This window comes from Plodia interpunctella, chromosome 24, assembly GCF_027563975.2.
Source record: "Plodia interpunctella isolate USDA-ARS_2022_Savannah chromosome 24, ilPloInte3.2, whole genome shotgun sequence".
Classification (NCBI taxonomy): domain Eukaryota; kingdom Metazoa; phylum Arthropoda; class Insecta; order Lepidoptera; family Pyralidae; genus Plodia; species Plodia interpunctella.
In genome coordinates this window covers 2,726,298-2,751,612 of record NC_071317.1, presented here as the reverse complement: position 1 = coordinate 2,751,612, position 25,315 = coordinate 2,726,298, and the positions used below count along the sequence as shown (strand labels likewise).

The window sequence follows — 25,315 nt, the reverse complement described above, 5'->3', positions numbered from 1 at the left end:
ACTTTTCTTCTCCATTTCGCACGGTCTTCAGCATCCTTCCTTAGTTGTGACACCATTGGCACGCATATCATCCTTGACGACAGCAAGCCAGCACTTGGTTTTGGATCTCCACCCAGGACATAGAGTAAAACTAATGTCAATCACATTGTACCTATAAAAAAAGGTTTGTAAATTAAAAAAAATATATGTCGGTAGGAAGTCTATAAAATTGAAGTGGGATTGGGCGGGCAGTGTAAGCCGCATGGCGCCGGAAAGATGGGCCAGAAGAGTGACTACTTGGGTCCCGACTGATGAGAAAAGATCGCAATACGCAAGCCGAAGGCGCGATGATCCGACGAACTGTCGGCCTTCGATATGGAATGGCAACAACTGGCAAGGAACAAAAATGGTTGGAAACAAAGAGGGGACGCTTTTGCCCAGCAGTGGGAACTGAGAGCTACATAAAAAAAAATTAAAACTAACTATGTTCAGAGACAAATATAGCAATTTGATAAAAGGAAAAAATTCACAAAATGCGCCCGCGCATCGAACCGGTATACCTCGACAATGGTGCCACCTGACCACCTGTCAACCAGATAGCACAGGTGAGCCACCACCTGACCGTTCGACCACTGAAACGTCACACAGCTAGGTCAAGATATATTCGAACCATTAAAATAATATAAATTTACTCAAAAACTCCAGACATTTAAATCATGGCTAAGAACACACTCGATTGAATCATTTGGGAGCTACGAAGAATCATACAGTTAGACAGTCATGTCAAACCTAATGGGGTTGCACCTCGTGTACTCCATTAACGAAAAAATGAAGGCACTATATGCGCTTCACGAAAGGCTAATCCCTAGAATAGAACCACTCTAAATCCTCCCATGGAAGTCGTATGTGGTGGCTAAGGGATAGGGCTTTAACAGCTTATAAGCAACAATATGATTTCCACGGAGTGTTGACGTCAAGACAAATTCGTACAAGCAACCACTTCACAATTTATAGGTAAATTTTTGAAGCAAACCCTAAGCATTGGGGCGTCACAGTCGCGAATGTTGGGAATACGCTCAGATGAAAGGATGGGGATGAGATGCCTCTGTTTGAGTTTTATTTTACTCCTTGCGTTCCGTATCTCCAACCTAAAATAGGTGCGAATAAGTATGTATGAGATTTCTCATTCCGCTCAGTATACAGAAAATGAAAGTGAACAACTCAGAATTCAGGAATGACAAAACGAAGAAGACGTCGCAGCATTATCAAAACGTACCCTATACAATGGTGACTCTCCAAGTCAGGAATCTCTCAAACCTTGGTTCTCATCAATATCACAGTAAAAACTGTAGCAAAAACACTCTAGATTTTTATTTGATGGAATCCGCTCCCAAAAGTATGAGCGAGCCGGCCGTCAAAAAGGCCGCGTTGCCAAAAATGTGCATAATTGGTGGCGATGTTGAGAAAAAACCTTTCAAAAAGCGACCTCCAAATGTTAGGAAAAAGTGCACGGCTACAGGGTGTGCGGTTTTTTCTAATAATAATTCTTTTTTAAAAAAAAAAAAAAAAACTGAAATTTTTTAAAACATTTTTTACTATATTTGACAGTCATTAATATAGATTAATATAGATTAGGTATATCTAAGTCTTAGTTAAACTAAAATAGTATTGTACGGGGTAAAAATAAATTACTATAACTACCATTGTGGATACGCGATATCTACCATTTGTCGATTCTAAAATAATATACGACACACGTTTTATACAAATAGAACAAATACTTAAACAATTTCTACTAACAGTTTTTCTAGTTAAAATAGTATTCTATGTCATGGTTAATTACCATTTAATACTTGAAAAAAGTATAAAATTTATTTTTTTCATAATAATGATTTTAGAGGTTATTATTTATGTATATATTCTCTATGGGTTTAATTATAGTAAGTAGACTTCAAGTACATTTTTTTTCATAGTATAACAATTCAAATCAACCAAAAACACGTGATATGTATGAAACAATGAAGCAACCTTTGTTCACGTCTATCAATAAACATAAGTACTATGCAAATAACACTATTGTCGGCGAAATGTGTAAATTAGAAATATTTCTATACATTCAACCTCGAAGCGGTGTCAAAATACATTAAAATGCATTTGGATTGAACTGGACAACATTGGTATTAAGAAGTACCGTCTACAGCACATCAAACTGCCCAATATCATTGCAAAATCATCGTGATTACCTACTATAGAGGTCCATGTAGTGTAGGTGTACTGACGCGTAGTTGAATGTATCTCTAACAAAATACGGCTGGGATGCGGTTCACCTATGGCTTTTTATGTTATTTTTTACTATTTGCCTTGTCAAAAACTTCCCTAAGCAGTCAAGCCCTCATAAAACAAAAATATGGATCAGTCGAGCTCCCCTATTAAATAATAAATATATATAATATTTCGACCAATAATACATCCGTGTTAAGTAATACTAAATACGTCAATAATAATAAAGCTGACGTTTTCACGTTTGTTTCAATTTGCTTTTGAAAATCCTCCCAGTGCAGACTTTTGGGATTCTTGTCATTTTGCTATTTTACATTTCAAGTAGCGCTCGAGAATTATGAAAATTTGATATTAAACGATTTTCCTAATTCCTATAAAAATACTTTATCACGCCTAAAAATATTTGTATTATCAACCATTTTTCCATTCTATTATTAATATTGATAATTTTCAAATTTAGAACGGCTGTATAAAGGTGCATCTCTATACGGCATCGATTTATTCAAAGATTTATTCAAATGGAAATACTTTGATTGTGCCCTTTGCCGCAGGCTTCAGAATTATTTGTTTTTCAATGGCAATTATATTTTATTTTATCGAACGCATCGCTCGCATGTTCCCTACCAACTTTTCCGCGAAATTCGTCTGGGTTATAAACGAATTTCTAATAAAATAACTTCGATCCACATGTTATTATGTGATTTCATAGCGTTTTGATCCCTCATAAGTTGTCTAATGAGCTGATTTCGTAAACTGCGTTTAATTTTTGCTCCCTTTTTTGGCATCAAAAAGCATTCCTTTGAAAGTGTATCCGAATGTAATGTTATCTGTTTCAATTAAGTATGTGGAAATATTTTGTAAATAGGTACTACACGCGTATATTCATATTGTACCTTACTTAAACAAGTTATTTTATTATAACTTGAGAAGATAAATATCAGCTTGCGTTCACTTCTTGTCAATTACGAATACAACTTTAAAAATAGCATAAATATGTAATTGTACGTTCTTCACATACCCAGGCTGCTTAAATATGCAAACCAATATATTCAAAACATCTGCTTTCAAAAAAGTGCAACCACTAAAAATCGCACTATGAAAAAAAAAATGTCATCTGCATACCTATAACATCTGGTCATTGTAAAAACGCAGATGAAAAAATAGTTGCTAAAAAGCCTGGGTGCAAAAACTGTTTAAATAAAACTATCGGCCTTTTTTAAATGTGGTTGATGGTTCCTTCTTTTTTTAAACGTAGCATGTGCCAAACTTCCGCCGAACGTGCCAGTATTTAAGAAGGTTATCTATTGATGTATTTGATTAACTAATATTATTCATACATAACATGTTATTATAATTATAAAGCAGTTTTGATAACATTTACAATGGATTGATAAAATTTATTTTTAAAAATCTCTTATTTAAAAATAAGTGTGTAAATAACTCTTTACATTTTCATTTGGAAAATTCTTACACAGACGGACATGAAAAAAAAATGTTATTTTCTCCACTTTGTAAGTAAGGTCTTCGGCATCCTTATGTCAAACAGACCAAAGCTCATTGGCATACAAATACACCATATACATCATGACGACTTCAAGCTAGCTTTCTGCGAGGACCAAGCCCATTTAATTTAAACAATTCTAAATGGCTATTAAAAATAATTGGACAAAATACATTCAATTAAAAACACATTGAGTTAGGTCAGGACCATGACTGTATGTACCTTTTTCACTTTCTCGCATTCATCATTTATCAAAACTACCATATTCATTGCCAGGTGGAACTAGAATGCTAGAACACAATCGTAATGAATAAAAAAATCACAAATACTTTCATCCTGAATACATCTGTCTCTGCAACGTCATGTAATTAACCACATGTTATCAAAAGCGCAATGTTTTCACAAAAAAAAACTTGCGTTTCCGTAAAAAAAAGGTAAAAAATTGAGAGTGGGCACGAGCCTTTATTTTTTTTTTCGCATCTCGTCTTTGTCAGCCTGCAATTTCTGATCAAATTAAGAAAAAAGTCGTAGTTCTTTCTATGAGTGGATTGAATGTGGATAAGACGACAGCGTTGATAAAATAATAGATTTATTACAAACCTTATTTGCGTTATTTATTAGTCACTATACTATCATTAGGCATCACAGATATTAGAACATTTGTAATGTTCTTATATCTGTGGTCACTATACAACATAAATCAAGAAAAAGATCCATAATCAAATTTTCTTGTTTCTTTTTATTATCAAAACAAAAAACTGTCAAACAATAATATTTTGGTGACTGATCTAACGTCAGATTGGCTAGAATTTTCTTAATTTTTTTCTTTTGTTATTAAAAATGAAATTTCTTTATTTATTACTAGTGCAAAATTTCCAGATATTTCAGTGATGCATGATGCATATAAAAAGATATATGCTGATCAAAATATGGAATTTTATTCCTTCGGTACCTAAATGTTAAGATATTTCTCCATGGAACAAATGTTTGGAATTTTTTAAAATTCTAAATCATTTTATATTACTTATTTAAAATTTCTAATATAGAATGTCCATATTACGCTAATCGTACGCGACCGCGGAAGCGGCCGCAATGCCGCCTCTTCCCGTCTTCCGGCAAATTTACTTTTTTTTTAATTCTGCAATTTTTTTAACAAGATCACACGAAATATGGCTATGGCTCGTGCGGCGAGTCAGCTGCACTTTTCCTTTCTTCTCAATTTCGCGCGTTTTTTGGCAATTATTTTATGACTACACATAGTTGTCAGCCCTACAAGAGATGGGTACCATAAATAATATATACTTACATTATATTATACACAAAAAGTCTGACTACAAAAAGTAAACTTGTTTAAGTTGTTTAACGGCAATAAACTTTGGTTAAAAAATTAGGTACCTACTTACTGACTTTTCACATATGCTATACGCACTATACTCGTATATATAATGACTATATAGATAGACTATATATATTCGTAAATAATTATAGAAACAGTAAAAGTGTAAAAAAAAGGTAGTAGTAGGTAGTTATTTTCAATTAACTTCAAGATTAAATTAACTTTAACGACTATTGGGTTACTGCTTGCCCATTAATTAATATTTTAACACTTATGTGCAGCGTATGCGCTGCAGCGGAGAGACGGAGACGGGGTTTTGTCCTTAAGCTTTTACTTTTGTCGGTATTCTATTAATTTATTTTCAAATTCTAAAGAATTTTACTCAAAGGCTGAAGAAAGCAATGAATAATATTCACTATCATCCTACTTCTTACTGATATTGATGATTGACTTCCAGATGATACTGACTATTATAAATGCGAATGTTTGTGATACATCTTCACAAACATTTGCATTTATAATAGTCAGTAGGTTTGTTATTCTTTCACGCAAAATTTACTGGACGGATTGTCATGAAATTTGGTTGGAGCAAAGCCCCAGGGCGCAGCAAGTCTGATACAAAAATATCACATGATATTGAATAATCACAGCATTTAGTTTTATACTTTAAAATAACACAAACATATCATATACATATCATATCATATCATATCATATCATATACTATCTACAAACTTTAACGTGTAATCAGTATTTATAACTGAATCTCTTCAATGTACCTAAAAAAGACATAAATTATTTTTCTATATCTATGAAGGAATTATTTAGGAACTTCGCGTCATCAAATTGATTTAGTGCAATTTTGAGTTTAGAAGCAGTCACAATTACAACGCATTAATGCAGTCATTTTGGTTCATAATAAATTATATTATAGTCTTTGGTGTCAATAAACTACGACCATACACATGCGCGGTGCAAACGCCTGCTTCCATTATTGAAACCCATTAAAAAATGGGAGATTGAACCAACCAATCGTCCCAAACAAATTTATTATCCGCGCATTCGAAATACGAAATTTTGTACCAAATGGCGCGGAATGAGTAAAAAACGCGCGATCTCGTGCCCGATAATTAAGGAATCATTTTATAACAAAAAAGTTTCGCCTTACCTGGGCTATCAAAATTCTTTATGGTACAGGAGGCGCGCGCACGTACGAGTACCATGCTCTTCCTCGTGGACTACAAAGGAGTAAATAAATAAAGTATTTCGTTTAGACGAGTAGATGACCTATTGAAGGTAGAGGTCTCAAGGGTTTATGGATGTCCATTTTTTTTAGATAATCTTATTTATGTACTTATTGCTGAAAGATTAGAAAGGAAAACATCACTTTTATTCTATAAGCTGACAACGACGACTAAAAATTTAATTTCGTCTTCGTCATACACACGTATTTTATTATATAACTGTATATTATATAGATAATAATAAATTTATTTGTTTACATTTTTTATTTCCATAATTTGTGAGAATCGGCAATATAATTTGCTTCATAAGAGATGGATAAAATAAGATCTTACAAAAAATTTATGTTTTACAAATTGGCCGTTTTCTTTTTCTTTTGTTTATGACATAACACCTAGCATCAGCTTTCAAAAGCATACTCGTCAAGCATATTCCCTACGTCAAGGCAAAGGTTGCCTTGAATATATTGAAACCTGCGATTACTAACAAAAAAATTGTCACAACCACAACTATTTTTGAATGCATATTGCAAAATATATAAAAATCGTGCAATGCATGTAATAAAAATATTTGCATTACAACGTATTAGCCTGATTGTATTAAATTAAAGTATGAATCACCGTACCAGGAAAAACTTTTTTTTAACGTTGTCTTATTGAAAAACTGCCTTTCAATAAAGTTATGATTGGAAGAAAAACCTTCAGTTAAAAAAATAACCTAAAAAATGTCAAGATTCCTATATCATAAGAAAAGATTTTATAACCAGCCGCCACAATTAAATATATATTTATTCGTTCGTACAGTATATAAATAGAAAATTTTCAGTCAGGTATATGCCTTACGATAAAATCAATTTCATTTTACTTTTTACGAAATTAGAATAGGATTTTGATAATTTAATTTATAGAATAAGAAATTAAAAGAAGTTACTAAACAATCTTACATTACATCAAAAATTTTGATGAGAAATATGTATCGATGGAATATTTTAATTTTTTATAAATTTAAATAATTAACTACCCCATACAAGACACCCTGTATAGGACTTTATCATAGTACTCATACGTGAGCTCACATTCGATATGTGGTCTATAAAAAACAAGGGCCAAGCATTTTTTACCAGAGCGCGGGGCAAAGAAATTGTGGTAAAAAATCCGATTTCGCAGATGTTGGTTTTATAAATTTCTTGCACGTGCTTTTCATTTTTTTTTAGCTCACTCTGACCCGTATTGGTTACCGCCGTGAAGAGTCTAAGGGCGTGTTCCCATTGCTCAGTCGTGCTCCGTTGCAACGACGCAGTACGTTGTAATTGTAACTCAGTAGTGCTCTGTTGTTTTCTATAGATTTTAACATTTATATGCGTTGCTATGCCTCGAAACTTCATACAATTTCTACGTTCTTTTGCTATGACACGACGGATTTCAACATGACGTGGGACGTCGCAGCGCAACTGAATGTTTAGTGCGGGTTAGCATTTCACTTCGCACCATCGAATCGATTCGAAGTGAAACGCAGCGAACCAATGACATTGCCGTGTGATTGTCGTTGCGTCATAATGGCGTAATGTGATTGGTTCACTAACCCGCACTTCGCCCACTGATTAATGGAAACACGCTCTAACTGGAATCATATTTTTGGATTCCTGATTCAAATTGCTGCAAATTTCACCCAGATAATTGCCTCCTATTTTTATTATTAAATCATGACTAAAGGTTCATTTAAAATATTGCTATTTAACAGCTCCGATTATCTCTTTTGCCATAGTTTTAAAATATTCTTAGCTTATGGACTGGGAAAAACACTACAGGAAATATAAATTATCCCTGACTCTGTGTGAGCATCACTTTTGTGCAGTTGATGTCGGTAGGTATTATAGTATTATCAGCATCATTATCATTTTTTTTCGAATTTATAACATATATAATAGTAGTCAATCTATACTATTATTATAAAGAGGTAAGCGTTTGTGAGTTTGTATGTTTGAGGCGGGTATCTCCGAATTTTCTTTCACCATTAGAAAGGTACATGATCAAAGATTCTGAGCGAATGCATGTACATACATTGCATAGTTTGGATGCTTTTATTTACCGCATTCAAAAACTAGCAATTTAGGTATACCAAATCCGCCAAAGTTTGCCGTCTGCGATAGTGTGGGGCCAGCACAAGTTCTTTTTCATTAGTAACGACATCTTACGTAAGAGTGGAACACTACTGAATACAATACCGTTTAAATGATCTACACGTGCAGCGCTCCATCATCGTTATGAAGAAGTTTACATGAAAACTGCTAGATGGCATCATAATTTTTCTGCAATACAATAATTTGATGATATTTAAAAATATTTATATTTCTTATATCAATAAATAGGTACCTACTTATTAACTAAATGTGTTTTGAGATTACATACTTACATTAGAATGTCAATTGTCAGCTTCAGTCAGTTCAGCTTTTTTTGTTGAATTATAGCCTATTTTTCCCATCACTAAATACAATATATTATTTTACCAGTTCTTTATACAAATTGACATACATACTATTATATTCCACGTGCCGATGACAATATTGATCCTGAAACACACACACTTTATGTTTGCCGTCAAACTTATCTGGATTATATTCGATCCCCATCCTGTTTAGTTCAGCCAATACATCCAGTAGACACGGACACTGCCAAGGATTATTTGTGAACATGAATTTCCTCAAACTTGTCCCAGAATTTTTCAACTCCAAACAGAAATTGTCCACCAAATAAGTTATCTTATTTCCTCCTACATTCAATGTTTTCACGCCTGAACTCTTAAAAGCATTTACTGGAAGAGATTCTAATAAATTATTCTGCAAATATACTACTACCAATTTTGGCATATTTTTGAATAACGTGTCTGGTATAGTTCTTAAATTATTATTTCTCAAAGCTATAAACTTGAGTTTCTTTAAAGGCTTAAAAATGTTATCTGATATACTCTCTATCGCATTTTCGGCTAGATTCAAAATCTCGAGGTTATCTAAATTAAAAAACGTCTTAGGGTCATCCAATTTTGTGATTTGGTTCGTCGACAAAATCAAATGTTTCATTGTCCTCAAATTGATCTTAATGGCGAAAGACGGCACTTCGTTCAGGAAGCATCTGTCAAGGTTCAAAAAATCAATCTGCGTAAATGTTCTCAACAAATTTTCAGGTGCATCTGACATATCATTCCTTGATAAATCCAAAAACTTAATTACTTTATTGTTCTCAAAAATATCTACACTCGTTTCTCCTCCTATCAGAATGCTACTACTCAAATCCAAGTGTCTTATTTTAGTCAATGGAGCAAATATAGTCTTTTGTAGTCTTTTCAAATCATTTGCTTTTAAATCCAGAACTTCAAGATTAGGTACTTGATCAAAAAGTCCTAGTGGCAATGATTTTATAGAATTATGAGACAAATTCAAGGCCCTCATATCATGCATTTCATCCAAAACGCCTAAATCAAGATTCGAAATGAAATTATGTGATAGGTCAAGATATTCCAGCGATGGTAGACCTTTGAAAGACTCTATTTTTATTTGCGTTATTCTGCAGGAATGTAAATGAATTCCAGTTATTCCATTTTGGTCTGACACCAAGCCTCTTTCTAGTATGTAATTTGTGCCTCCTGCTGTGCATACAATATCTCTTTCCCCTGTTCTTGAACATGATAATTTTGCTGTGACTCTCGTTGAGAATAGTACAGATATCAATAGGATTACCCATCTCGACATGGTTCACCTGAAATTGTAAGATAACAATTTATTAGTGATAAAAAGTGCTAAGCGGTTTATAGAAAAAAACATTATATGAAATGACATGCATACAAAATCAAACTCGTGCATTATTTGGTTCTATACTTAGACATAGATTTTGAGGAAAACGGTAGCATGGTATGGCAAGACATTACAAATAGTCAGTCTTTATTCATACCAACAAAATAGTACCTATTAACTATAACTCTAACTTATGAATAAAATAATTCTAGCGTTTGCATTGATTTTATGTTTATCTTGACCCTTGCCTTATAAGCTTATCTCAACAAGTTGTTCGATTTTATTTACTTAGAAACAGATCATTTTACAAACCTTTTCCTCACGTACTTGATGACTTTTTAAACGATTGCTTTATGATTTTGTTCATAATATTGATCACACAATTGAGTCTTTATATACAAGTATTTGTCCTGTAAATGTTCACTTGAAATCAGTAAATATTTACTTAAATAAAGACACGACGGCTTTGGTCGAAGAGCCGGTTTTATTCGTGCGGGCCTAGTCCAATGAGATGATAATGAAGTATTTGACGTGCCGTACAAAGCGGGAACATCTATTTCATTGCTGGCAACACTGTGTTGTGTTGTCGTTCTAAATAATTATTAAATTAAAATTTGCTAAATTGTTGCCTGTCGTATCTGTGGCTCTCGCTTTAATAATAACAATGTTTTTAAGGTTGAAAAAGTATAAAATTGCTTTCATAAATTCATGAGACTTTTTTACTTTAGCTATAATTCCTCTGGTTATTGAAATTAATTTTCTTGATTAGGAAAAAGCTGATTCCAAAAACAACACTTTAAGAGCTCGTACTCATTGCTCAGATGTGCTTCGTCGCTTTGAAATCTGTCGAAAACACAGAAATTTTATGGAGATTAGACGTACGTCACCGAACATTAATATCAATAAGTACATATGGAAAACAACGGAGATGCAACACTTACTACAACGGGCATAGCTCTTAATCGAATAGCTGTCAGGATCGACAATTAGATTCCTAACTATTGCGATTCATATTATGCATCAATTCTCTTAGCACTAGGCACACTCTTTACAGTTTGGTACATTATGGACCCTGTCTAATATTTGCGAAACAAAAAATGCAATCCTTTTGCAATTAGCCAAGCTATTCGTCAACTCCAGTACGTTTATTCGACGTTAACTTGAATCTATTGCCGGCTACACACTATCGCCAAACTAGTACAGATGCCAACGCGAATGCATGAACATTGCGTAGTTTGTATGAAAGATTTTCATTACCACAATGAAAAACCAGCAATGTATTACGAATCCGCTGGCATAATGAGCATACAAAACGGTAATCGAATTCTTGTGGACGTCACCGTCGCCCACCGACTCCTACATATTGTTTATCCATTATGTCATAAAAGGCCTTGACCAATAAATGTACGGTCAGCAAAATCAGGTCTTAAATATGAGTATGATAATCGGTAAAGTAGGTACTTCGAGCAATTTGTTTTTCATTTAATAATTTCAATACAAAACAGAAATCTATGGTAAATGATTCTTGATTAATCAATAGAAAATGGAATTGTGTCTATCAGAGATTTGTTAAAATAATTACCTAACACCAAATCGAAACCTAGCCCATATGAGATTTACCATTTTTAATCTACATTGAAATCTTGTTTGAAATCAAACAAATACTTATACTTAATACAAGGAAAAACTATACAGACATTCTATACATTTTCTTTTGATATATGCGTTCATTTCACAATATTATTTTTTTTATATATATAAATGTTTTTGCCGACCCTGACACGAGCAGTATAGAGAGATTATTCATAAGCAAATATTTATCAAAAAATTCCTCACTGACCAGTCACATCCTGCCGTCATCATCTGAGAATAAATTATATTCTAATATTTTGGTTACCTTTTTAAGGACGAGCTCGTAAACAAACAAATTCCAAACAACATATAGAATTTCTTTATTAATTGAATAAGTAATTAAAATAAAAATAAATAATTTTAATTCCGCAAAAAATTATCACGCAACGTTTAAATTTGTTACGTTATCGGTATTTTCATAGTCTGTTTTATATTCGTTTTCTTCCACATTATTGTTGATTTTCATTTGGGAGTGTTGATTATCTTCAGCGGCACTAAATTCAATGGAACTATCCTTTCGACCTGAACTTGTACTATTCTCCTCGATGTCTTTCGTAACATTCCTCGATATATCCAGTTCACTTCTCAATCGCTGCATTGATTGAATCACTTCATTTTGAAAGTTCATATTTATTTTGTACAATTGTTCCGAGTGCTCCTTCTCTCTTCTTATTTCATTTTTTAAATGCGTATCTTTGAATTTTTCATATTCTGTCATCACACGAACTTTTGACTCGTACATGTGTTGCACCATAGACGCCAATGCAAACAGTTTTTCAATAACCATTTCTTTTACTTCTTTAGAAATGTTTGGGTCCGATTCCAAATCCGTTTTGGCGTCTAGAGCTAGATCATTGGCTGATGATGGGAATCCAAGCAGTTTTGACCCATTATTACCATTGACTGCTTTAGCTGGTGTTGAAGACGTTTCCAATTTAGGTTGTTCTTTGTTGTTTTTAGACGTGAAAGCGCCATGAGTGACCACTTCAGTAAACACACCAGAACTGGGTTTGTGTGCTTGATATTCAGCTGTTTTCTTATTCACTTTCTGCAACAATTCATTCTGCATCTCCTTCTGAGTTTCTTTATGTGTTTTCTGTATTTCTTCATGTACTACGACTATGTCTTCTTGACTGTCTTTCGGTTTATGAAAAGGGCTACCCGCTTTCTTGCTAAACTTAGTCACTGACAATTTGGACATCCTATGAACTTCCGTATTAGAAATAGGTCACAATTTTGCTGTCTGAATGACACTTGTCCACACAGCTTGCGGTTTCTGAACTAAATGACTGATATGAAATGATTATGTGCGTCCTCGCATACTAAATCGCGCGTGTGGGTTTCGCTCCTTACTTTTGGTGCGTTTGAGCTTCCTAGGCGTGGCATGGAATTAATTACGGTAAGAAGAATGTGTGTTTGTCTGTAATAGAGCACGCGCAAATAGTTAAGCCTAGATTTGAAAATGTAATCCCTATCAGATTTTTGAATTATTTAATTAAACAACTTTATTATAATTAACATTCTCATATAGCTTCAATTACAATTATGTACTAAGAGTATTTTCACATTTATGTTAAGAAATTCAATAACTGACCTTATTTAAATTAAATATTATGTTGAGATCTGTCTGTGAAAATTTTAAATTTTAATATCATGCAAAAATGAGTAAATAGTCTTTGGACAATCATGTCAATAAACTTATTATTATTAGTATTAAAATACAATTTAGACGGACTTAATGAAAAGCATTGTCTATCAGTCAACCTTTGACATACGGAAAAAGCTATACCTATATGTACATATATTTACCTTAATTTTTATAACCCGTATAACACGGCTTCTAATTTAAATAGGCTTCTTCTTTATCTTTTATCTTTATCTTTAAAAATAACCTTCTAAAGCTCTTGGCGCGAGTTCTATCTACAACTGATACTTAGGTACTCTTAGCAACGTGCAGTTTGCATTGACTTTTGTTGATGTCATGACGAGAATATATACGGCATAAATTAATATACAATAACTCAATTATATACGCACATTCATTTCAACAACCGCTGCAATCAAAATTAACAATGTGTTCACACAAATAAAGATTGACTTAAATTTTTATTTTATATTTCAGGTGGTTTGGTCTCGTTCTATCATCTCATTTTCCCGGTTCCTTTCTTAGTCGCGTTCTTCAGCGTCGGAGCCCAGGGACCGTCGGTTTTATTCACAACTTAAAACTACAAAAACACTTTCTCCGAAAAATAAAAGCAGAATAGTTATATTTTTTGTGTACTCTGGCCATAAAGAAATTGTCTTAAAAAATAATTTAAAAAAGTTTTTTTACACAAATGACACTTTTGACACAAGCTTTTATTGTTGTCAATGTGTGACAAAAATATACTATAATAAACTAAACCGTTGAGGAGTTCCCACGTCTAGAGCCGTTTATGGGTGCACCATCTGGTCATGCTTATCATAATAATGCATTGTCATCAAAATTAAACGTGTGTGAAATTTCAAAATTTCAGCTCTATCGTTTGAAGATGTCTGCTTCAAACTTGAGTTTCAAGATTCCACCCGAAACATAGGAACATATATTTGAACATAGTTACGTTGTAAGTTAAATGTGCACCCTTTTTTAGTAGTAAAAAATCGTTAGATTTTTTCTCTTTGACAATACTACTAATGTCAAAGACTTAAGCTATAACTATTAATTACTGGGGAAGTATTAACTTCCCCAGTAATTAATTGTAATCTGTGCTATAAATAATTCATTCGTTTCATTTATTCATTCATAAGCTTAAGCTTAAATCTATCCTTATATAAATTTATATAAAATATGAATATATGAAATATGAATCGACCGATCGTTAGATTTTTCCTCTTTGACAATACTACTATTGTATTGATTTGAGCTTAAGCTTATGAATCAATAAATGAAACGAATGAATTATTTATAGCACAGATTACAATTAATTACTGGGAAGTTAATACTTCCCCAGTAATTAATAGTTATAGCTTAAGTCCGTCATTATTATATGTTTCATATGTAAACCTACCTTCTTTTATAATTAAAACTCATTCATTATGACGATAAAGTACAATATAAATGTTCTTGGCACTATTAATGGAGTGGATCTTAATTTCACACGCAAGTTAATAATCAACTAGTATGCAGGTTTCCTCACGATGTTATCCTTCACCGGAAACCACTGGTGGTCGATAAAAAGAAATACATAATATAAATAAATAAATGATATAAAAATATATACCTACATCAGATTGGTGTACAAACATATCTGACACGAGTAGAATTCGAACCTGGGAGCTTTCACAGGCGGGCGTCATAACCAATACACCACCACCGCTTCAAACATATTTATACGATCAGATATTACCCGGAAAACTGCAATTGTAATTTATGGTAATTTTTCCGGATGACACCGGATCAAACAGCTCTCCCTGGGGAATCCAGAGCAGATGAGCTATGAATAAATTGTTATAGTCGATCACTTTCACCAGCGGTGGCGGAACTGCCCGCAAAGGCAATGTTGGCATACGCCGGCGTCGACGCAGGATCAATAATAATAGACATACCGTTATCTATTTATGCGTGCTACTTATAACGAGCCGCTGGACTATTAAGTTCGATTTTTTAAGGCCCAAGCGCGGCCTCACTGCTCCGTTGCGTCGTCGATGCGGAACGTCGCGGATCTGTAGGTTTACATAGGCTTGACATTGATGTACGTCGACACACTGCAGTTTTATTATAAATATATTATAAACAAATATATTAGGACAAATCACACAGACTGAGCTAGCCCCAAAGCAAGTTCCGAGACTTGTGTTATGGGATACTAACTCAACGATACTATATATAGATAAACATCCAAAACCCGGGCTAATCAGAAAAAGATCACTTTCTATCATGACCCGACCGGGAATCTCTCGGTTCAGAGGCAAGCACTTTACCACTGCGCCACCAAGGTCGTCTGCAGTTGTGTCATACAATACTGTGTTCATCAGTTGACGCAGCGCAACGCAACAGAAAAATGAGGCCGCCCCCTTGATAATATCATAATGAAAAATAGCACTACCTAAATATAGACTAAAAATATCGTAACCAGACTAGTAACTGAACTAGTTACGCATTTTTTTATGCAATTAAACGTTTCAAAAGATCGTAAGTATAATAGAGATCGTAAGTTCATTTTCCGTATAACTTTTCTATTTGTTGTCGATAATTACGTTATGCCAGCTCCACACTGTCGAACCCAGACACATGCCGACGCGAATGCGTGATCATTGCGTAGTTAGTACGAGGGTTTTTATTTACCGCAATGAAAAACCAGCAATGTATATCGAATCCGGCAACTGGCAAACTGTTCGATGACATTAGAAATACTCATGCGAAAAAACACAAGACACGCTTCCTTACTCAGTAACTTAGATTGCACCATTCAATTTTGACGTTAACTTTAAACTGCGCAAAACAACGCAAGATACCATTATATCTAAACTAATGTCAAAGTTGAAGGTGCAACCCACTCTTAAACACAGAAAATCGTAACAAACAAGCTTATTATGGCATTGTTGTAGAAGTAAAGTTTCTTATTAAGTAGGAATGTTTTTATGATTGAAAAATCAAACAGGTTATGCATAATCATATCTATCACTGTAAGAAGATTACGTAAAAATTAAAGTTAAAATTAACTGCGGCTCATGAAAGACAGAAGGTTAAGATTAAAATGAAATATTTTTTTATGCAATTAAGGATAATCATTTATGGACGTTAAAAATTTGCTGCTAATTGCTGCTAAACTAAACCAAGTGTACTGTCGACTCAGGTACAAAGCGAAGGTGAAGACGAAGCGACGAACAATCTACGCAGCAGGCTATTATGTTTGTCAAAGAGGTTAACAAAGTGGTACTTCAAGCTTGTGTTTATTATACTGCACTGGTTTTAAGTATTATCTACTTCAGCACTCGATAATTATTTTATTCAACAAACATTTAGTTACTCAACAAACATTTTTTTTAGTTATCTAAAGAAATGCCAGAATTATGGTCACTTTTGTAAAGACAAAATCCAGAAACTTTGTCTTCAATAAATAATAGTATCAATTGCTCGACTCTGTATTATAATCACCTAATTTGCGAGTAAACAATACATTATGAGAGATATTATCTCCCAGGTGACAAGTTCACTGATAGCACCTGACCAGAATTACGTATGCGAGACTCGCGTGCGCAGTGCCTGCTCCTCCATATCAAACACCTCTACATCCGTCCCACTCACTCCTTCCATCATAAGCCATCCGTCAGAAAGGGACGCAACAATTAGATCAAGCTTCCTCCGAATCAGGGTACGGTGTCACAAACAACACAAAAGGCGCTCAAGACAGCTCATTCCAAAACGTCACCAGAACAAATAACGATCACACAACATAAGCTATTCTCGACACGTGGTCCCAAAGAGGATTCGTATCAAATAGCTTTCCCTTACACTTAGATCCTGCTGGAGACGAAACGTCTTAACTCCACACTTGGCTCGTACATTGAAAGACTATGTGGGCCGGAACTGGAGGCATCGCACTGAATTTGAAATGGCTGTATAAAAACAGCGGGGTCCCTGTCCAAACCATCACAAACTATCCGACCTTCAATCAGTGAAGAGCAGGAGTGTTGCAAAATGGTGACCAGTAAAGTGATGTGTTTAGTTGCCCTGGCACTTTTCGGGAGTGCGGTGGCTCAGCCGGCTAAGCAGGCGTTCTGGAAGGGAACCGCCATGGACGGGATGGTCGAAGAGATGAGGTCGGGCTGCGTGGAAGGATCAGACCCCACTGCCTGCATCAAGTACAAAGTCATGTCATTACTGGACACCATTTTCAAGAAGGACACCTTTCAGGTAATGGTTTCATTGTTTTCTAAAAATACTTTCGTCATCAATAAGATTTGAATTTAATTTTAACTTTTTTTCGATTTCTTATTATAATCAAATCATCATAGAAGTCTAGGATTTGAATAAGAGTAATTTCAATGTTCTATTTATTTATTACCAGATCTCCGAAGCCGTAGAGGTCACCAAGAACGGCGCCAGCAACGACGTCACTGGGCGCTCCTCTGGCGACTTCATCGACACCATCGAGAGCTACATTCAGTCTCACGACGTCTCCTTCCAACTGCCCCTCGCCGACACCAAAGTCACCGTCAGCCCCAGAAACTTGGACCAGGACGAACTCAGCCTGAACATCAAATTTGGCAGCCAAGATGGCGCTCGCTCCGTTGGTGAAGCCCGTAAAGCTAAGCTGAAGAAGATTATTGTCCCCATCCTCGTCTTTGTACTCCTTAAGGCTATGACCCTGATCCCTCTGGCTATTGGTGTCCTTGGACTGAAGGCCTGGAACGCCCTGCAGCTGTCTTTCTTCTCCTTCGTGGTCTCCGTCGCTCTGGCCATCTTCCAGCTATGCAAGAAGGTGAGTTGAAACTTATAGACCGCTCTCATTCCAGAAATATAAAGGCGTAATCTTATGACACAATGCATGTCTTCAAAATGTCTATGTTCGCTGAACAATGTATAAGACACTCAAAATTACATCAAAAGCACTTCAAAGCACCATTCTAAATGTATGCACCAGCACTTAATGTTCTTTAGCACACAGGAGCAGAGTAGCACTTAATTTTTTTCATTTTTATTGTGAACTAACAAACTTTGTCGACCTTTCTACCCATAAGCCTAACATTGTAGTTTACCCAGATCGCGGCCGACAACTCCCACCCCCAGATAGCAGCCCACGGCCCCTGGGACGCCGCCTATGCAGCCACCCGTCGCAGGAGAGACGCCGAACCCCAAGAAATGGCACAAGAACTCGCTTACAACGCTTACCACTAAAAACCGACGTTACCTCTGACCCCAAAACCATTCGAAATAGCCGCCATTCGAAATTCTAATACTAGAATCCAAAATGGCGCCAACGACTGGCAACAGACCAAAAATATGTTTCGTTCTGAAACTGTGACAGTGTAAATACTATGTAATGTACCTAAATGCAACTTATTTATTGAAATAAAACGCGCGTGAGAGACTGTGTGATTGTGATGTGTGGATGTTATTTATTTTTTATTATAATAAAGTTATTGAATTGAAGTGTAATGTATATAATTTTCTCCCCCACACTCGACTATTACTATGATTCAATTCTTTGAAGGCAACTATATGCTAATTAATTTGAGAATTTAGCTTGCTTCCCATTAAAAACTTGTTGTTTTAAACTAATTTACTTCCTTTACTTATTGTTAATTCCTATCCATTTGCCTTCGTCAAAAACACTAACTCCGAACATCAAAATTCAGCACACATAGTATCCTTAAATGTGACTTAGTGAAAATTCACTAAATATCGTAAGGAAAGTAAACTTTCACTTGTCACAGCGCCTGAATTTAAAATTAATCACCAGTTTGACACAAAATCGCACAGAACACATAGTTACACACAACATTGCCACATGAATATCGATTAGGTACTTACCTATTCGGTACTTATTTTATAAATCCCGGATTATAAAAAACCCTAATCAAGTTTTCCATGCTAGTCTGGGAGCGAAGGAAAATATTGTGTGGGCTTCTTCTCTTGCCGCGCAGACTGTAGAAGTCAATCAAGGAAAATACTCTACACCGGTGATTTTTCTCATAGGGCTGGGACTTATCACTATTAAATCTTAATTCCACCAACAAGCCTGCCGTACAGCTAAACCTTTTTCGCAACTTTTGGCTGTCTACCCCACAAGGGATAAATTAGAAAACTTAATTGCTTATACCTACCACAATGTTATTTCAATTTGATTTCTTATGTTATGTAAACTTTTTCTATTTTTTATTATTTAATTGTATTTATATAGGTACCTACCGGCTGAAAATCAACGACGCGGCTTCCAGTCACGGCACAAAGCTGAGTTGGGCATGGAAAGTACTTATTAAATCCATGGAGCTGGGATCCTTTTCGGCATTTTTGCCGGATAAAGTATTTCTATCTATGTAATAAATAATCCATCAACATAACAATTTACGAAATCGAATATATGTGATCATCATCTAATGTGACGCTCGGTTAAAAATTTTCTTGGCAAATAATACCAGTAAGCCGAGATAATTTAAAATACTCTAACTGCTAATAAAAATATAAAAAAGCTAATAGATGAAATAAGTAGATAACACAGATACTCGTATGTTCTTATTTCTGTGGTAGATAATGAGACATCGTATGTACAGAGGTAGTGAGACGGGAAGTTCCTTTTGCAACCGCCTCGGCAGGTTGTTGGTAGTTAGCATGACCTGATGGTGCATCCAGTATTGCCTCCCGGCGGGAGAACTCAACAAATTACCTGCTGCATTGGTTTTTTATTGTACCTATGCATAGTTTTATATTTAATGCAGCAGCAATAAGATCTTTCTGACAACATAAAAGCTTGTGTCAAAAATTATTTTTTTATAATTTTATACTTTGAGGTGACTCATTGTGTGATTTGTTCCATGGATTTATCCATTCTACTATCCCAGTTATTATTATAACCTTTCCTCCTATCCTATCTAGTGTGTTATTGCTAACACTGGTGTTAGAATCAAGTCTACGTCTAGTGGCAACTGGTCGCACATACATTTTGAACCATAACTCCACCAGTATGAAGGTTCTCTCATGATATTTTACTTCACTGGAAATATTTGATGGTCTGTAGAAACCATACATGATTGATAAACACCCAAATTTAGCGGTATCGACATACATTGCTGATTTTTCATTGTGGTAAATACTTAGATTAATAAATACTATGTGACTAACTACGCATTGTCCATTCATTCGCGTCGGCATCTGTCCGAGTTCGGCGATAGTGTGTAGCCGACACAAAGTATTGTCGATACGAACGGCACCGAACCTGCTGCATCTAAATCAAGTGTTAACTGCTTTAAAACTACACTTTTCGCTATTTGTTTTCAATTCTGGTCACTAGATGACAGTAAAAGTTGTTGGGCGACTCACTGATTCGGACACTGATCCTGTCAAGTAGGTATCTTCATAAAATGGCTCTAATGAGCCTGATGATGAAGACCTGATGCTCTCGGGCTTTGATTTACAAAATAACATCGTCCAAAATGTACATGTGTGTTGGAAACAAATGCCTGGCCATGCCGGTCCTGCCCGGGCCCCGGCAGAAGGGACAAGAAAGTTTACTTTTAAAATATTTACAAAATTTAAATTATACAATTTTTTTTTCGTACAATACTCATATATAAATCTCTTTTCCAAAGCCTGAAAGACTTTCAAAATTGATCAACTCCTCAGATCGTTCATGGAAGAAAGTTCAGTAAGGGGTCATAAATAATTTCGTTTGGGGCCTAGTATCAAGCCCTGTGGCACTTATCATTAAAATTCTGCGAGTTAACTCAGGATGCCAGCAATGGCTGGAATTCATTCCATAGCCTGCTGACCCCCTATCCACACATTAGCACAGATTTGAGCCTATACTGAACCAATACCACGCACCTTTAGCAAGGAAAGTGTTGCCATACTCTGTCTAATGCCTTAGACAAATTTATTTTATAAATAGCTAAACAATTGTTATGTCTACTTCCTAGGAAATAAGGATCAAATCCGTTTGATAAGTGTTGCTGTGATGTAAATTATAAGTTTGTTTCAATACGTATTTTGGATAGGAATGTATTGTCATGTCAGTCACGAATTAGATGGGTCTAAGTAGCTAAAGCTTGACTGTTATGTGTTCTATTACTTAATATGGATGGTGTGGTGTTACACTTTGTTTGACAACAAAGTAGGAAATCCACTAATGTTGGCAGCAACTCGCACGTTGAGGCACTACGTGATATCGACAGGATAACAGAAGAAGTAAATATTGTAAATTAAAATACATAATAGCATAATTTAGAACAACATCCTCATGTAGATCTGAATGTAGAATTTAGAAAAGTAGAAAGATAACAAATATTTGTTACGACACTTTACCAATTACGAGTATATCTATTTAAGTACTTTTGTTTACAAATTAGTACGGGTAACTTTGTCATTAGGTATAGTTAGTAAAATATTCAACTCAGTTACAATAAAATAACATACAATTAAATAACATCCCATCCTTGTAGATATAAAAAAACATGTAAATATGCAATAAGAAATAATAATAATGTTAAGTTTAAAATTAACAACATAAGTTGTAAACGTTTGTTTACACAGTACTACAACTAAATAAAGTGCAAATGGATCACGACAAACTACATTATCACATATAATATCGCTGGCTTGCACTAAGGCAGTCGAACGGAAGTGAAACAGCCATTTCACAATCCGGACATGGACACAAATGCAAATGACGTCGCGCAGCGCATACAAGATGGCGGTCATCCCTTATTGCATAATGGAGGTTGGGTAAATACACGCGAGCTTTTTGTCAAATCAGATCAATTTCACTTTCGCGCAAACTTTGAGGTTTATGTAATCGTTTTGAGGTCAGCAGTCAGAGTTATCAAAACCATCTACTTAGGCTTGTTAATAAAAGCAAAGAAACTATTTTTCTTAAATCCTGCCTCTAACTGAAATCTTAAAATCTGGATACTTACCTACACGTGGTTTGACTTAATTTTAAAAACAAAACGGAAAAGACAGTCCAATAATAAGCTGCATGATATTTGTTCGTTATGTTTCACTACTTCGTTTATTCTCTCCTAGGGAATAAATACACGTACATAACAGAGTGAGTATCGATAATTATATAGGTAGGTACTTACTACAAGTGTCGATACATAATATCCAACCAGAATGAAAACAGCGCATTGGACATATTTTTAATTACAAATGATTTTTTTTTCAATTATACTTCTATATATGTAAGGAATTATACTTCTATTAAGAAACAATTAGGGATTCATAAAGAGCAAATGGTCTGTGATAAAGAGTAATAGTGGAATGGATCCTTTTAGGATCCGTATTTGGATTCATTGAACTAACCCAAGAACCATCTTAACCTGACCTTTGGTAGCCGCTTATCTACCTAGCACGGGTATTACGTACCTTAGAATGCACGTAGATGTTACAAAATAGCAGCAATGATTTGTATGTGCACTCCGAAGACTGAGACGGAGAGAGCGGAGCGGCGGCATTGTAATGAGGCGCAGGAGTTGATTTATTGTTTGTCAAGCAGCTGTAGGTGCAATAAACGCATAATTACGAGGATAGGATACCGGACATTGAGTGTTGGGACGGCAATATTTTAAAAATAAATATCTCGGCTATGTATTTTGGAGTGTGGTGATCTAATCTCATCCAGAATAAAGTAATTGTACATAGTATCAATAATATTATCCCCTATTTTTTGTGGCATAATAGCATGCTCTCCATTTAAATTTGCATACCCATAGCCGGTGAGACATGTATGATTAAGTATTCTTTTAACATAACATTGTAAATAATGAAAAATTGTCTTTATTGAATTCATGCATAAAATGGAATAACTCATTCATGAATAATAATAGTAATTAACACTTCTGTACATTTCATATGTATGTCCAATTTCCAAAGGCATTTTTATACAATATACAGGTACGAATTTCTGATCTCAAACATAGAAAACTATAATACACCCCTTACCTTAATTATACTTCTTCATAGTCGTCTTCCTCATGGCTGAGGGTCGTGGTCATTACGTGGATTGAAACACACATAACAACTTTCTTGGCATTAGTAATGGAATGGTTTGTCATTGCCGTCTCCATTTCACACACAAGTTAATAATCAACCAGTGTGCAGGTTTCCTCACGATGTTTCCTTCACCGGAAGCAAGTGGTGGTAAATGAAAACTACTATACATGAGTCAGATTGGTCTACAAAATCATGTGGCACGAGTAGGATTCGAACCTGGGACCTTTCGATCCACAGGCGGGCGTCTTACTCATTACACCACCACTGCTTCTATACTTAATTATACTATTATAATAAAATTTATTACAGTTTCAGCCAAAATTGCAGACACTCTCACCGCAGGACTTTCTTAAATGAAAATAAATACTTCGCCAAGTATGAAAGCGCTTGGGATTCAACTCACGCGCAGCGACCGCGTGCCTAGCCGGCCAAAGGATCCTGTATAAAAACCAAGCCCATTGAAAAATTAAATCATTGTTACTCCATTAACCGGCCGCGCCGAACGTCTAATTAATCAAATCTAATGACACAGTGAAAACAGCTAAAATGAAGTGCCTTCTCCTCCTGGCTTCCTTAGCCCTAGTGCGCGGATACACCATTAAAGACAATGAGATCCAGACTGCTCGATTGAGCACAAGTGACGAACTATTAGACAGTGTTATCAGTGATTGTTTCGAAGCGGATTCACCCACGTCGTGTCTCAAAGTGAAAGTTCTCTCTTTCCTGGATACGAAGCTCGGAGTGTCTTCGGAATCCGCCAGGGCTTTCGAGGAGAAGAACATCGATAAAGTCATCTTCGATCGCGTCGGGAGGATTTTAAACACCAACGAATTCAGGGTTCAGTTACCAGAGTTCCTGTTCCAAGGAGCTGAAGTCAGCTACAGAGCTGATAGGGGTCTTGATGTAGAATTCCCTGAAGAGAGCAATGAAAATGGTGAAGGTATGTCTTTGCTTGTAGATATCATAGAGTTTGACAATAGTCTTCAACAATTAGTAAATGTTACGGAATTAGACATAGCTCATTAACGATCTCTAAGTATGATTGGTTTTGCAGCTCGCGGCATCTTGAAGAAGAAGCTCTTGCTACCAGTCCTGCTGCTGCTGAAACTGAAGATGAAAGCGCTGATGCCGATCCTTGTCGCGATCATTGGTATCAAGGCTGTGAAGGCCCTGATCCTTAGCAAGCTCGCAATAACCCTTGTGGTTGGATTCCTTGTCTACAACCTGCTGATGAAGAAAGGAGGTAAAATCATCAAAATTCGCAATCTCTTAGTCATGAAGTTTCAATATTTACAAAGATAACATTACTGTACATATCTGAGGCATCGAAATTAATTCAATCATATCTGAAGTTTTAAAATTAATTCATTACTATACATATCTGAAGTTTTAAAATTAATGTTGATTTATTTCTGTTACAGCTATGCCAATGATGATGGCACCAACAGAAGCTGCCCCGCCCGCGCCTCAATATGGACCCCCTGCCTCCCAATACGGCACTCCAGCCTCCACTCCTGCTGCCCCATCAGACTCCTACAGTCCCCAATGGGAACCCTCCGCCTCCGGCCCCTATTCTCGAGTTTGGGACCCATCTCAACTCGCCTACAGCTCATATTACTCCGGAGACGCAAGCTCATCAGCTTCCTCCAATCAATCTCCAAGCTATTCTAGTGTCGCATCCATCTCATCATCAGTCTCATCATCATCATCATCACCCACCTACTGAACTCGATTTCTTGTAAATAAGCACCGATTATTGTAAATAGAATGAAGGCACCCACTGAAGGGTAGAAGTAGTTATTTATTGTCGATATTTATTTTTATTTATTGATCACAATAAAAAAATGTTGTCTTTGATTGTGAAGA

The 25,315-nt window shown here is 35.4% G+C and overlaps 4 protein-coding genes across 5 annotated transcripts; 2 read left to right on the top strand and 2 right to left on the bottom strand.

The window, feature by feature from the left end:
• Nucleotides 1-8,780: 8,780 nt before the first annotated feature.
• On the bottom strand, nucleotides 8,781-10,621 carry LOC128680409 (carboxypeptidase N subunit 2-like). Its single transcript, XM_053763549.1, has 2 exons — nucleotides 10,438-10,621; nucleotides 8,781-10,090 (listed from the first exon to the last, which is right to left on the bottom strand). The coding sequence occupies exon 2, from the start codon at nucleotides 10,081-10,083 to the stop codon at nucleotides 8,836-8,838; it is 1,248 nt and encodes a 415-aa protein (XP_053619524.1). The 5' UTR covers nucleotides 10,084-10,090; nucleotides 10,438-10,621; the 3' UTR covers nucleotides 8,781-8,835.
• Nucleotides 10,622-12,059: 1,438 nt separating this feature from the next.
• LOC128680416 (uncharacterized) lies at nucleotides 12,060-13,121 on the bottom strand. The gene has a single exon (XM_053763558.1). It carries the CDS (start codon nucleotides 12,956-12,958, stop codon nucleotides 12,137-12,139), a length of 822 nt encoding a protein of 273 aa, XP_053619533.1. The 5' UTR covers nucleotides 12,959-13,121; the 3' UTR covers nucleotides 12,060-12,136.
• Nucleotides 13,122-17,375: 4,254 nt separating this feature from the next.
• Nucleotides 17,376-18,892, top strand: Osi19 (Osiris 19). 2 transcript variants are annotated; one of them, XM_053763559.2, is made up of 3 exons: nucleotides 17,376-17,653; nucleotides 17,808-18,221; nucleotides 18,494-18,892. In XM_053763559.2, the coding sequence occupies exons 1-3, from the start codon at nucleotides 17,438-17,440 to the stop codon at nucleotides 18,635-18,637; spliced, it is 774 nt and encodes a 257-aa protein (XP_053619534.1). In that variant the 5' UTR covers nucleotides 17,376-17,437; the 3' UTR covers nucleotides 18,638-18,892. The 2 variants fall into 2 exon arrangements, with proteins under 2 accessions (XP_053619534.1, XP_053619535.1); XM_053763560.2 differs by having other exon boundaries at nucleotides 17,377-17,653; nucleotides 18,503-18,892.
• A 5,023-nt stretch (nucleotides 18,893-23,915) lies between these two features.
• On the top strand, nucleotides 23,916-25,306 carry Osi20 (Osiris 20). The gene is made up of 3 exons (XM_053763557.2): nucleotides 23,916-24,389; nucleotides 24,504-24,692; nucleotides 24,871-25,306. Exons 1-3 carry the CDS (start codon nucleotides 23,996-23,998, stop codon nucleotides 25,173-25,175), a joined length of 888 nt encoding a protein of 295 aa, XP_053619532.1. The 5' UTR covers nucleotides 23,916-23,995; the 3' UTR covers nucleotides 25,176-25,306.
• The last annotated feature ends 9 nt before the right edge of the window (nucleotides 25,307-25,315 follow it).